This window comes from Haematobia irritans, chromosome 1 (assembly GCF_050003625.1).
Source record: "Haematobia irritans isolate KBUSLIRL chromosome 1, ASM5000362v1, whole genome shotgun sequence".
Lineage (NCBI taxonomy): Eukaryota > Metazoa > Arthropoda > Insecta > Diptera > Muscidae > Haematobia > Haematobia irritans.
Window position 1 is genome coordinate 74,952,854 of NC_134397.1, and position 15,215 is coordinate 74,968,068.

A 15,215-nucleotide genomic window follows, 5' to 3' on the forward strand; every position below is an offset into this window, starting at 1 on the left:
ATACTAACACCATGTACCAAATTTATTCCGGATCGGATGAAATTTGCTTCTCTTAGAGGCTCTGCAAGCCAAATCGGGGGATCGGTTTATATGGGGGCTATATATAATTATGGACCGATGTGGACCAATTTTTTCATGGTTGTTAGAGACCATATACTAACACCATGTACCAAATTTCATCCGGATGAAATTTGCTTCTCTTAGAGGCCTCGCAAGCCAAATTTGGGGGTCCGTTTATATGGGGGCTATACGTAAAAGTGGACCGATATGGCCCATTTGCAATACCATCCGACCTACATCAATAACAACTACTTGTGCCAAGTTTCAAGTCGATAGCTTGTTTCGCTCGGAAGTTAGCGTCATTTCAACAGACGGACGGACGGACGGACATGCTCAGATCGACTCAGAATTTCACCACGACCCAGAATATATATACTTTATGGGGTCTTAGAGCAATATTTCGATGTGTTACAAACGGAATGACAAAGTTAATATACCCCCCATCCTATGGTGGAGGGTATAAAAAGTGTTGTTCCACCAAGACAACGCACCGTGCCACAAGTCATTGAGAACGATTGCAAAAATTCATGAATTGGGCTTCGAATTGCTTCCCCACCCACCGTATTCTCCAGATCTGGCCCCAGCGACTTTTTCTTGTTCTCAGACCCCAAAAGGATGCTCGCAGTGGAAAAATTTGGCTGCAATGAAGAGGTGATCGCCGAAACTGAGGCCTATTTTGAGGCAAAACCGAAGGAGTACTACCAACATGGTATCAACAAATTGGAAGGTCGTTATAATCGTTGTATCGCTCTTGAAGGGAACTATGTTGAATAATAAAAACGAATTTTGAAAAAAAAATTTGTTTTTCTTTGTTAGGTCGGGGACTTATCAGCCAACCTGTTATATCATCGTCAATTACATGCACAGTTTTGTCAACCGTTCCTTTACTGATCCGTTATCTCATTTTGAAGACAGAACGGAATTGCCCAACTTCATGGATGACCGGACTTTGATGCCCGAGATATATCATCTGAATATATTTATTTGTACGAGTACTTATAAAAAAGATCTTGACAATTTTTAATTACTAACTCGCCAATTCGATTTATTAGATCTATTTTCAATTTAAATTCTTTTTTTTTTCTAACAAAAATAGTTTTTGTTTGTTTTAACAATCGTTTAATAAAGTTTTCATAAACTATTATTGGTTTTGTATATATTTTTGTGTTTGGCAACACTGAATGGGCTACTCAAAACCTATACTGGCTGATCACACATACATATATACAGCCTATCGATAAGGTTTCTTCACAAACTTTAACCCAAAAATGAGTATGACGTCACACCAGACTCTCATTCTCTCTTTACTACAAGTTGTTGACAAATGTGAGCCAAAAGTTGACGATTTAAAATCCAATATTTTGGCTTAGTCTGATTTAGGCGATAAAAGCCAACAGTCGTCTAATAGAAATTTGCTCGAGTTTTTCGCTTATAATGGGAGAAGAAAAATTAGACGCTATAATTTTCGGTGCTACCGGTTACACGGGGCAAGTAGTGGTCGAGCATGCAATAGAAATTTTTAAAAATTTCAAATGGGCTATTGCTGGCAGGAATCAAGTAAGCCTCACACATAATTCGAAGAAACTGAAATACTGAATAACATTTTTATTACTTTTACAGGCAAAACTTCGTGATGTCTTACAAAAAGTTAGTGAACGGACAAAAACAGATCTAAGCCATATTCCAATAATATTGGCCGATGTCAACGATCAAGAGTCCATAGAAAATATGGCAAAAAAATGCAAGGTAATCCAAACTGTTTTGTTTTTATTTATCTAATCACCGCTTTGGATGTTTTGTTTATAAGATAGAGGGAAACTTGTCAAATATTTGACAAAAACAAGTTTTTGCAAATTATTATTCCCTCTACCCGGTGTTGAAAACTATTGATAACCATAAATAGGTGGATCTATTGAAATTTATAGCAAAAAATATTTGTGAAAAAAACCTAAAAGTACATAAATGACATTCAACAAGAAATCTTTGGCCTAACGACAATATTTTTTCAGTGTAACCTTATGCAAATAATAAAAGATACAATGCATAGTGTCATTCAAAGCGAAATTTGGTCATTTAGTTAAAGAGTATAAATTTGGATGTGTATACAGTGAAACCTCTCAAACTTGGACACTCTGAAAACCGGATACCTGTCAAATGTGGACTGTTGTCTGGGGAAGTTTGCTATATTGATACATTACAATTTACCTCTAATAACTGGGCATCTCCCAAATGTGGACAAAATTTAGGCGACATGGGTGTTCACCTTTCAGAGGATTCACTGTACAGTGAAACCTCTCAAACTTGGACACTCTGAAACCCGGACACCTGGCAAAAGTGGACGATTGTGGGTGTCCACCTTTCAGAGGTCTCACTGCATACGCCAGCAGCACATGCTGGCGAAAGTCAAATGGAAATTGAATAAATTCATCCAAAACAGATTAAACGAAAATTAATGTAATGAGTTAACTAGAAAACTCATTGAAACTAGAGACAAATTTTATTCACGCACATTCACGAAGAAATATTTTTACTGCACGCACATTCACGACATGTGGGTACAGGGATGTAAAAGTCGGTACAATTGTACTAAATTTGGTACATTCCACTTCTCAAAAGTACAATGGCACTACAATGACCTATTTGGTAAATTTGAAATATACAGTTCGTCTTCAAAATGCTCGAGAAGTCCCAATTAATTAATTGTTCAAAATAAATTTTATTGTACACATATTTTAGGTACTGACCAAATTAAAATAAAATTTAACAAAAAATATCTATTTAAAATATGGAGTTCAATGTTTATCTGACAATAAAATATAAAGTTTCGGAAGATTGAATGGATTGAATGGATATTTAAAATATTCAAGATCAAATAGGGACCCCATATAGATAATTTTTTCTGTATCCTGAAATGGATAAAAAAATATATAAATTAACTTCCGCCAGATCATGGAAAAACTCTTGAGTGAAAGATTGTTTTCACTCAATTAATTTCCAATATTAAATGCCTGAATATGTCCAATGAATAATTTCATACTATAATATGATGAAGGCTTCGACAACAAACACATTAGAAGGAAACCTATTTTGAATTTTGACTCGCACAAAACCTCTACAAATAGCACCTTCGTTATTTCAAAGTTGATAGATATATTTTTATTTTTTTCGGTTACAATTTTCCAATACATTATTTTTGAAATTTGGTACATTTTTAACCCAAAAAGTATACTTTTTTTATTCTCGTTGGTACAATTTAAAATTTTGATTTTTCATCCCTGTGTGGGTAGGAATTCACACCAATACACGTTCACGAAATGAAAGTCATACTCACGCATGAACAACGTTTAAAGCCTCACGCTCACCCACAATTCTCAAAATTTTATTTCCATAGAAAATTCTGTCAAAATTTTTATTTCTATTGAAAATTTTCTCAAACTTTTATTTCTATAGAAAATTTTTCTCAAAATTTTAATTTGATTTTTCTCAAATTTTAATTTTCTCAAAATTTTATTTCTATAGAAAATGTCTAAATTTTTATTTCTATAGAAAATTTTGTCAAAACATTATTTTTGTAGAAAATTTTGTCAGAATTTTATTTCTATAGAGAATTTCTTCAAAATTTTATTTCTATAGAAAATTTTCTCAAAATTTTATTTCTATAGAAAATTTTCTCAAAATTGTATTTCTATAGAAAATTTTCTCAAAATTGTATATCTATAGAAAATTCTGTCTCAATTTTTATTTCTATTGAACATTTTCTCAAAATTGTTATTCTATAGAAAATTTTCACAAAATTTTATTTCTGTAGATTTTCTACAGTTGTCTAAATTTTTATTTCTATAGAAAATTTTGTCGAAACATTATTTTTGTTGGAAAATTTTGTCAATTAGTTTATATAGAGAATTTCTATAGAGAATTTCTATTAGAGAATTAGTTCTATATAGAATTTCTTCAAAATTTTATTTTTATAGAACATTTTCTCAAAATTTTATTTCTATAGAAAATTTTCTCAAAATTTTCATCCCTGTGTGGGTAGGAATTCACACCAATAAACATTCACGAAATGAAAGTCATACTCACGCATGAACAACGTTTAAAGCCTCACGCTCACCCACAATTCTCAACATTTTATTTCTATATAAAATTCTGTCTAAATTTTTATTCCTATTGAAAATTTTCTCAAACTTTTATTTCTATAGAAAATTTTTCTCAAAATTTTAATTTGATTTTTCTCAAATTTTAATTTTCTCAAAATTTTATTTCTATAGAAAATTTCTTCAAAATTTTATTTCTATAGAAAATTTTCTCAAAATTTTATTTCTATAGAAAATTTTCTCAACATTTTATTTTTATAGAAAATTTTCTCAAAATTGTATTTCTATAGAAAATTTTCTCAAAATTGTATTTCTATAGAAAATTCTGTCTAAATTTTTATTTCTATTGAACATTTTCTCAAAATTGTAATTCTATAGAAAATTTTCACAAAATTTTATTTCTGTAGATTTTCTACAGTTGTCTAAATTTTTATTTCTATAGAAAATTTTGTCGAAACATTATTTTTGTTGGAAAATTTTGTCAATTAGTTTATATAGAGAATTTCTATTAGAGAATTAGTTCTATAGAGAATTTCTTCAAAATTTTATTTCTATTGAACATTTTCTCAAAATTTTATTTCTATAGAAAATTTTCTCAAAATTTTACTTCTATAGAAAATTTTCTCAAAATTTTATTTCTATAGAAAATTTTCTCAAAATTTTATTTCTATAGAAAATTTTCTCAAAATTTTTTTCTATAGAAAATTTACTCAAAATTTTATTTCTATAGAAAATGTTCTCAAAATTTTATTTCTATAGAAAATTCTGTCTAAATTTTTATTTCTTTTGAAAATTTTCTTAAACTTTTATTTCTATAGAAAATTTTGTTAAAATTTTATTTCTACAGAAACTTTTCTGAAAATTTTATTTCTATAGAAAATTTTTCTCAAAATTTTTATTCTATAGAAAATTTTCTCAAAATTTTATTTCTTTAGAAAATGTTGTCTAAATTTTTATTTGTTTTGAAAATTTTCTTAAACTTTTATTTCTATAGAAAATTTTGTTAAAATTTTATTTCTACAGAGAATTTCTTCAAAATTTTATTTCTGTTGAATATTTTTTCAAAATTTTATTTCTGTAGAAAATGTTTCTCAAAATTTTATTTCTATAGATAATTTTATTTTTAAAGAAAATTTTGTTAAAATTTTATTTCTATAGAAAATGTTCTCAAAGTTTTATATCTATAGAAAATTTTGTCAACATTTTATTTCTATCGAAAATTTTGTCAGAATTTTATTTCTATAGAGAATTTCTTCAAAATTTTATTTCTGTTGAACATTTTCTCAAAATTTTATTTCTGTTGAACTTTTTTCCAAAATTTTATTTCTATAGAAAATTTTGTCAATATTTAGTTTTTATAGAACATTTTCTTAAAATTTTATTTCTATAGAAAAATTTCTCAAAATTTTATTTTGTCAAATTTTTTTTTCTAGAAAATTTTGTCAAAATTTTATTTTTCTAGAAAATTTTGTCAAAATTTTATTTCTATAGAAAATTGATGTCTAAATTTTTATTTCTATAGAAAATTTTGCCAAAACATTATTTTCGTTGATAATTTTGTCAACATTTTATGTCTATAGAAATTTTTTCAGAATTTTATTTCTATAGAGAATTTCTTCAAAATTTTATTTCTATAGAAAATTTTCTCAAAATCTTATTTCTATAGAAAATTTTGTCAAAACTTTATTTTGGTGGAAAATTTTGTCAACATTTTATTTCTATAGAGAATTTTGTCAAAATTTTATTTCTGCAGAAAATTTTTCCAAAATTTTATATCTATAGAAAATTTTTCTCAAAATTTTATCTCTATAGAAAATTTTGTTACAATTTTATTTCTATAGAAAAAATGTGTGGCAACCGTGGTTTTAACACCAACAAACTAAGACTCAAAGATTGTGCATTTAACATCTGTTTTTATACCCACCACCATAGAATGGTGATGGGGGTCTAGAGGTATTTTGGGACCATCTAGAGGTATTTTGGGACAATCTAGAGGTATTTTGGGACCATAAAGAGGTGTGTCGAAAATGGTCCGTATCGGTCCATGTTTTGGTATAGCCGCCATATAGACCGATCTCCCGATTTTGTTTCTTGGACGTCTAGAAATTGTATTTGAACTGAAATGGGAAATCTAGAGGTATTTTGGGACCACAAATAGGTGTGCCGAAATTGAGGTGTATCGGTCCATTTTTTGGTTAACCCCCATATAGACCGATCTCCCGATTTAACTTCTTGTGCGTCTAGAGACCATATTTTCTAGCCAATTTGCTTGACATTGAAAATCTAGAGGTATTTTAAGATCACAAATTGGTGTATCGCAAATGGTGCCTATTGGTTCATATTTTGGTATAGTCCCCATATAGACCGTTCTACCGACTTTATTTCTTGGGCTTCTAGAATCCGTAGTTTTTATCCAATTTGCCGGAAATTAGAAATATAGACGTATCTTAGGATCATAAAGAGGTGTGTCGAAAATGGTCCGTATCGGTCCATGTTTTGGTATAGCCCCTATATAGACTGATCTACCGATTTTACTTCATGGGCTTCTAGAATTCGTAGTTTTCACCCAATTCGTCTGAAAGTGGAATTCTAGAGGTATTTGAGGAACATTAAGAGGTGGTGAGTATTGGTCCATGTTTTTGTATAGCCCCCATATAGACCTAGCTCTCGAATTTATTTGTAGGACTTCTGGAATCCTGCTGGCCACAAATAGGTCAGTCGAATATGGTGTGTGTCGACCCATGTTTTAGTATAGCCTCCACATAGACCGATCTCCAGATTTAACTCCTTGGGCTTCTAGAAACTGTACTTTTTATCCGATTTGCACAAAAATGTAAATATACTGGAATTTTAGACCCTTAAAAATCTGTATGGCATTTTTTTACCGGTCCGTTTGGTAAGGCATCGATATAGACCGATTTAACTTCTTGAGGGTACACCCAACGAAAAAATATTTTCCTCCGGAATGAAATTTTAGACAAACGAAATTCCCCTTTCGTATAAAGTATTTTCGTTTAGAGAAAACCAATACGATAATATTTTTTGATAAGCGATTCAACGACTGTCTATAAAATTTGTGTCAAAAGAAAACTTTGTCTAAAATTTCGTTCCTTAGAAAAGAAAACATTTCCTTCAAAGTATAACAGGCGCACTGATCATGAAAATTGCTTGAAATCGAAAGTAAAATTTCCAGATTTTACTCATCGTATTCATTCAAATAATGTCGGAAAAAATCTACAGATTTAAGATTTCAAATCAAGGTGTTATTTCGTCATATACACGATATGTTTATGATTTCTCTAAAACTCAAACAAAATTGGTTCTCATAAATCCAGAATCTGATCTAGTCTTCATAGGTAGAATCTGGTTGAACTGATATGCTTGGGAGAAAATTTGTCATCAAACCTCCTAAAATTCTATACATTATCAAGAAACCCGCTACAACGAAGAGTTTTCAAAGTAAACTATTAAAGGGTGATACGGTCAAAATTTGGTAAATATAAACTTGACGTATTTCTTTCAATTTTGCATTTAAAAACAAGTAAGGAAAGTCTAAAGTCGGGCGGGGCCGACTATATTATACCCTGCACCACTTTATAGATCTAAATTTTCGATACCATATCACATCTGTCAAATGTGTTGGGTGCTATATATAAAGGTTTGTCCCAAATACATACATTTAAATATCACTCGATTTGGACAGAATTTGATAGACTTTTACAAAATCTATAGACTCAAAATTTAAGTCGGCTAATAGACTAGGGTGGAACACAATGTTAGTAAAAAACAAGGAAAATGTTGCTATTTTGACAATTTTTGTCGAAATCAGAAAAACATATATATGGGAGCTATATCTAAATCTGAACCGATTTCAACCAAATTTGGCACGCATAGCTACAATGCTCATTCTACTCCCTGTGCAAAATTTCAACTAAATCGGAGCAAAAAATTAGCCTCTGTGGTCATATGAGTGTAAATCGGGCGAAAGCTATATATGGGAGCTATATCTAAATCTGAACCGATTTCAACCAAATTTGGCACGCATAGCTACAATGCTCATTCTACTCCCTGTGCAAAATTTCAATTAAATCGGAGTAAAAGATTGGCCTCTGTGGTCATATGAGTGTAAATCGGGCGAAAGCTATATATGGGAGCTATATCTAAATCTGAACCGATTTCCACCAAATTTGACACGCATAGCTATAATGCTAATTCTACTCCCTGTGCAAAATTTCAACTAAATCGGAGCAAAAAATTGGCCTCTGTGGACAAAGGAGTGTAAATCGGGCGAAAGCTATATATGGGAGCTATATCTAAATCTGAACCGATTTGGATGATTTGAGGAAGATCGGTTGATATACACGCCAATTATGACCAGATCGGTGAAAAATATATATGGCAGCTATATCTAAATCTGAACCGATTTTTTCCAAAATCAATAGGGATCGTCTTTGAGTCGAAACAGGACCCCATACCAAATTTTAGGACAATCGGACTAAAACTGCGAGCTGTACTTTGCACACAAAAATACATCGACAGACAGACAGACGGACATCGCTAAATCGACTCAGAATTTAATTCTAAGACGATCGGTATACTAAACGATGGGTCTCAGACTTTTCCTTCTTGGCGTTACATACAAATGCACAAACTTATTATACCCTGTACCACAGTAGTGGTGAAGGGTATAAACACCCCTCATTTTGAAGGTGTGTGTGTGTGTAGAATGTTGCTCCTATTTAGATTTTGGAATTCACTCTTCAGTTGTCAAAATGCCGTCCAAGCAAGAAGAGCAGCGTATCAAAATTTTGCTCGCGCATCGCGAAAATCCGAGCTACTCGCACGCAAAGCTGGCAAAATCGTTAAAAGTTGCCAAATCAACCGTTACAAATGTAATTAAAGTGTTTGGGGAACGTTTGTCGACAGCCAGGAAGTCTGATCGGGGGGAAATCGAAAACCGGAAGCCGCTGAGACGACAAAGAGAGTTGCCGGTAGTTTCAAGCGAAACCCTAACCTCTCTCTCCGAGATGCCGCAAATAAGCTGGGTGTATCGTCTACAACCGTGCATCGAGCCAAAACACGAGCCGGACTATCGACTTACAAGAAGGTAGTGACTCCAAATTGCGATGATAAACAAAATACGACGGCCAAAGCGCGATCCCGGAGGCTGTACACGACGATGCTGACGAAGTTTGACTGCGTGGTAATGGACGACGAAACCTACGTCAAAGCCGACTACAAGCAGCTTTCGGGACAGGAGTTTTATACGGCAAAAGGAAGGGGAAACGTAGCAGACATTTTCAAGCACATAAAACTGTCAAAGTTCGCAAAGAAATATCTGGTTTGGCAAGCCATCTGTACCTGTGGCTTGAAAAGCAGCATTTTCATAGCTTCCGGGACTGTCAACCAAGAAATTTACGTGAAAGAGTGTTTGAATAAACGTCTGCTGCCTTTCCTGAAGAAACACGGTTGTTCCGTACTGTTCTGGCCGGATTTGGCATCTTACCATTACGGTAAAAAGGCCATGGAGTGGTACGCCGCCAACAACGTGCAGGTGGTTCCCAAGGACAAGAACCCTCCCAACACGCCAGAGCTCCGCCCAGTTGAGAAATACTGGGCTATTGTCAAGCGGAACCTAAAGAAGACCAAAAAAACTGCTAAGGACGAGCAGCAGTTCAAGGCAAACTAGCTTTCTGTGGCGAAGAAGGTGGACAAGGTGGCTGTACAAAATCTGATGGCAGGTGTCAAGCGTGAGGCCCGGCAATTCGGATTTGGAAAAGCGAAAGCCTAACTGAATATTTTTCCTGAATTTTATACTAATTGAACTTGAAAAAGAAATTTAATTTGATTTTTTAAATAAACGATTTCACCGATTTACACCCGTTTTCCCTTGACCAAATTTTGACCGTATCACCCTTTATATATGATTCATGGTGGTGGGCATTTAAGATTCGGCCCATCCGAACTTACTGCTGTATATACTTGTTTGTTTACAAACAGTAAACATAAATATTGGAACATGTTTTAGTTTAACATAAAATTAAATAATAGTTAAACCAAATAAGATCTTCAAAAATAAAATAAAATTGTTTATAATGTATGTATATGCTTATGTATAATAGATCGTGGTGAATTGCTGTGGTCCTTATCGATTGTATGGCGAAACTGTGGTGAAAGCTTGCATTGACTCTGGTACTCATCATGTGGATATTAGCGGTGAACCGCAATATTTTTTAGGCATGCAATTGAAATATGATAATTTGGCCAGACAGAAAGGTTCTTATGTGATCTCAACCTGTGGTTTTGAAAGTATTCCTACTGAATTGGGTGTGGTTTATGCGGAGAAACATTTTCCAGGTATTATGGTTTAAAGACAAATTTCGTTAATATTATGAAGCTTTTCCTATCACTGTAGTGATTAAATTTATAATCGAGAGGTACAACTTTGGAATCATCGTTTAAAAAACGCTATATAACTTGAACTTTCTTTGGTGTTTCCCTATATGTTTCGAATTCAGGTACTGTAAACTCCGTTGAACTATATTGGGAAATGAAAGGACACATGCCAGACAAATCATCCAAAGCTCTTCTCAATATTGGCACTTGGCAAAGTGCCGTATATTGTATGCAGCATGCTCGGGAAATATTATCTCTGGATAAGAAACTTAACTGTGAGAAGATGCCCAATCTAAGACCTAAATTATGGATGAAGTGAGTTTTGGAATATTTTTGTAATATTTTATTTTTTAGAAATTCAGCTAGTAATGATTTCGATTATACAGAAAAAATTTATATTTATATATGTTAGCTAAAATGTAATAAAAATAATTACGCTGAAAAAGTATTGTATAATGATTATATATAAAGAAAATGTCATTAAAATAGAGTCAATGAAAGTCAAGGGCTGACATTGTCATCACTTGGAAAATTCACAGTTTTTTAGGAAAAACACACACGGTTACAATCTAAACCATGTCAATCTGGGTATCAAATATGTACTTTTCCGTACTGAAAGGGTATTTCAAAGCTGGGCTTGAGCCAATTAATTTTACTAATTATAAAGTGCTAAACTTTAGGTTGAAAACACCCTACAAACTGACAGAGCACCTTCAAGTAAAAAGACAAATGGGAGATGCTTCAATACTTTAGTTTTTTTGCAGAATTGAAATCATTATTTGGCGTTGTGTAAATTTTCCTACTAACTTTGTGTGAATATTTAATTAAATTTATTTTAGGCCATATGCCCATCAACCGGAAGGCCATAAAAGTTATTTTGCCCCATTTCCGATTACAGATCGGTACGCTGTACAAAGGTCACAACGTTTGGCTTATGTGCGAGAAAACAAGAGGCCAATACAATTTGAAATGTACATTGGTTTCAGGTACGGGTTTCGTTAGATTGTCTTTGGAGATATTTTTTTTGAAATGATCTGTGATTTACTTACAGATGGTTGTTATTGGCCCTATTGTTCCCAGTAGGTCTTTTAATTGTGGCGATAATGGCTCAAATTGGCTTTCTACGTAAATGGATGATAAAATATCCTCATATTTTCACAGGAGGTGCAGTGAGTAATCAAGGACCACTGGAGGTTAATAGAAAAGCTGCAGGATTTCGTTATACCCTTAAAGTTAATGGCTGGACAAAGGGTACTCCCGAATCACAGGCACCCAATAAAGAGCTCTTGATCAGAGTGACTGGTAAAGATCCTGCCTATAGCCTAACCAGCACATGTATGCTGCTATGTGCTAAGGCCATATTGGAAGATCATAAAAATATGCCTGGAAGGTGAACATGGTAGTATTTTCGATTGGTAGAAATATATTGATGGGAATATTTTGTTTTTCATTGCAGTGGTGGAGTCTTGCCGCCAGGTTATGCGTTTGCCAAAACTCAACTACTCGAGGAAATTAGCCACGCTAAATGGGGTTTAAAATTTGAAGTTCTTAAATCATAGATTTACGAAAAACTCATTTTCGTTACAAGAATATAAATTTGTACCTATATTTATTAATAAAAAAATTTATATATGTGATAATATTTATGTTGTCTCTTTATTTACACTGAATCGAGAATCCAAAAATGTAAAGTATTCCTCAATCAAAATAATTTTCTTTTAAGGTGAAATTTCTATAGAAATAAAATTTTGACAAAATTTTCTATAGAAATATAATTTTGAAAAAAAATTCTATAGTAATAATATTTTGACAACATTTTCTATAGAAATAAAATTTTGACAAAAATTTTCTATAGAAATAAAATTTTCATAAAAATTTCTATAGGAATGAAATTATGATACAATTTTCTATAGAAATAAAATTTTGAAAAAATTTTCTTTTGAAATAAAATTTTAACAAAAAATCGAAAACAGTTTGACAAAACTTTTTATAGAAATAAAATTTTGACAAAATTTTCTAAAATAAAATTTTAACAAAAAATTTTTTGACAAAATTTTCTTTAAAAATAAAGTTTTGACAATATATTTTGCAGAAATAAAATTTTGACAAAATATTTTGCAGAAATAACATTTTGACAAAAATTTCTATAGAAATAAAATTTTGACAAAGTTTTGTATAGAAATAAAAGTTTATCAAATTATCGATAGAAATAAAATTTTGCAACAAAAAAGTTTTTTTGTTTGGTAGTATTTTGGTAAAATTTTCTTCAAACTTTGGTAAATTATTTTTGGTATGAGTGGCAACCATAGATACAATTAGAACAAATTAAGAAAAATTCGATATACTGAAATATCATAACACTTGAAGAGCTAAATTTACACAACTTCCGTATCCTAAAAAAAAACATTTTCATTGTTTTTTTTTTCTATGCTTTTTATGTTATTTTTAAATAGGAGTTTTTGGCGCAAATATGTTGTTTTTCGGCAAACATAAAATACTTGGCGAGTTGGTCACCTTGGTTGCCACAGTTGGTCGATTTTTTACTGTTTGGTAGATTGGTGGAATTCTTGATGGTTTGGTAGTTTTTGCAAAATATTCCTCCAACAACGAAGACTTCAGTTTTCTATAGAAATAAAATTTTGACAAAAGTTGTTATAGAACTACAATTTTGACAAAATTTGCTTAGAAATAAAAATTTGACAAAAATTTTTATAGACATTTTCGCAAAATTTGCTCTAGAAATAAACATTTAGACAAAATATTCTATAGAAATAAAATTTTGACAAAAGTTGCTATAGAACTAAAATTTTGACAAAATTAGCTTAGAAATAAAATGTTGACATTTAGACAAAATTTTTTATAGAAGTATAATTTTGACAAACATTTCTATAGAAATAATATTTTGACAAAATTTTATTTCTATAGAAAATTTTTTTTATTTCTATAGAAAATTCCTATAGAAATAAAATTGTGACAAAATTTTCTATAGAAATAAAATTTTGATAAAAATTTCCTTAGGAATAAAATTATGATACAATTTTCTACAGAAATAAAATTTTGACAAAATTTTCTATAGAAATAAAATTTTAACAAAAATCGAAAAAAGTTTGACAAAATTTTCTGTAATAAAATTTTAGCAAAATTTTCTGTAGAAATAAAATTTTGACAAAGTTTTCTATAAAAATAAAGTTTTGACAAAATATTTTGCAGAAATAAAATATCGTCAAAAATTTCTATAGAAATAAAATTGTGACAAAATTTTCTATAGAAATAAAATTGTGACAAAATTTTCTATAGAAATAAAATTTTGATAAAAATTTCTTTAGGAATAAAATTATGATACCATTTTCTACAGAAATAAAATTTTGAAAAAATTTTCTATAGAAATAAAATTTTAACAAAAAATCGAAAGAAGTTTGACAAAATTTTCTATAATAAAATATTAACAAAATTTTCTGTAGAAATAAAATTTTGACAAAATTTTTTATAAAAATAAAGTTTTGACAAAATATTCTACAGAAATACAATTTTGTCAGAAATTTCTATAGAAATAAAATTTTGACAAAATTTTCTATAGAAATAAAAGTTTATCAAATTATCTATAGAAATAAAATTTTGCAACAAAAAAGATTTTTTGTTTGGTAGTATTTTGGTAAAATTTTCTTCAAACTTTGGTAAATTATTTTTGGTATGAGTGGCAACCATAGATACAAATAGAACAAGTATGTTATAGAAATTTTCGCAAAATTTGCTCTAGTAATAAACATGTAGAAAAAATTTTCTATAGACATAAAATTTTGACAAAATTTTCTATAGAAATAAAATTTTGATAAAAATTTCTATAGAAATAAAATTATGATACAATTTTCTACAGAAATAAAATTTTGACAAAATTTTCTATAGAAATAAAATTTTAACAAAAAATCGAAAAAAGTTTGACAAAACTTTTTATAGAAATAAAATTTTGGCAAAATTTTCTATAATAAAATTTTCTGTATAAATAAAATTTTTATAAAATTTTCTATAAAAATAAAGTTTTGACAAAATATTTTTGCAGAAATAAAATTTTGACAAAATATTCTATAGAAATAAAATTTTGTCAAAAATTTCTATAGAAATAAAATTTTGACAAAATTTTCTATAGAAATAAAAGTTTATCAAATTATCGATAGAAATAAAATTTTGCAACAAAAAAGATTTTTTGTTTGGTAGTATTTTGGTAAAATTTTCTTCAAACTTTGGTAAATTATTTTTGGTATGAGTGGCAACCATAGATACAAATAGAACAAGTATGTTATAGAAATTTTCGCAAAATTTGCTCTAGTAATAAACATGTAGAAAAAATTTTCTATAGACATAAAATTTTGACAAAATTTTCTATAGAAATAAAATTTTGATAAAAAGTTCTATAGAAATAAAATTATGATACAATTTTCTACAGAAATAAAATTTTGACAAAATTTTCTATAGAAATAAAATTTTAACAAAAAATCGAAAAAAGTTTGACAAAACTTTTTATAGAAATAAAATTTTGGCAAAATTTTCTATAATAAAATTTTCTGTATAAATAAAATTTTTATAAAGTTTTCTATAAAAATAAAGTTTTGACAAAATATTTTTGCAGAAATAAAATTTTGACAAAATATTCTATAGAAATAAAATTTT

General features: G+C 29.9%; 1 protein-coding gene across 1 annotated transcript; it reads left to right on the forward strand.

Moving 5' to 3' along the window:
• Nucleotides 1-1,395: 1,395 nt before the first annotated feature.
• LOC142221187 (saccharopine dehydrogenase-like oxidoreductase) lies at nucleotides 1,396-12,192 on the forward strand. The gene is made up of 7 exons (XM_075290771.1): nucleotides 1,396-1,617; nucleotides 1,681-1,806; nucleotides 10,277-10,511; nucleotides 10,673-10,865; nucleotides 11,390-11,536; nucleotides 11,602-11,940; nucleotides 12,007-12,192. Exons 1-7 carry the CDS (start codon nucleotides 1,495-1,497, stop codon nucleotides 12,107-12,109), a joined length of 1,266 nt encoding a protein of 421 aa, XP_075146886.1. The 5' UTR covers nucleotides 1,396-1,494; the 3' UTR covers nucleotides 12,110-12,192.
• Nucleotides 12,193-15,215: the final 3,023 nt, after the last annotated feature.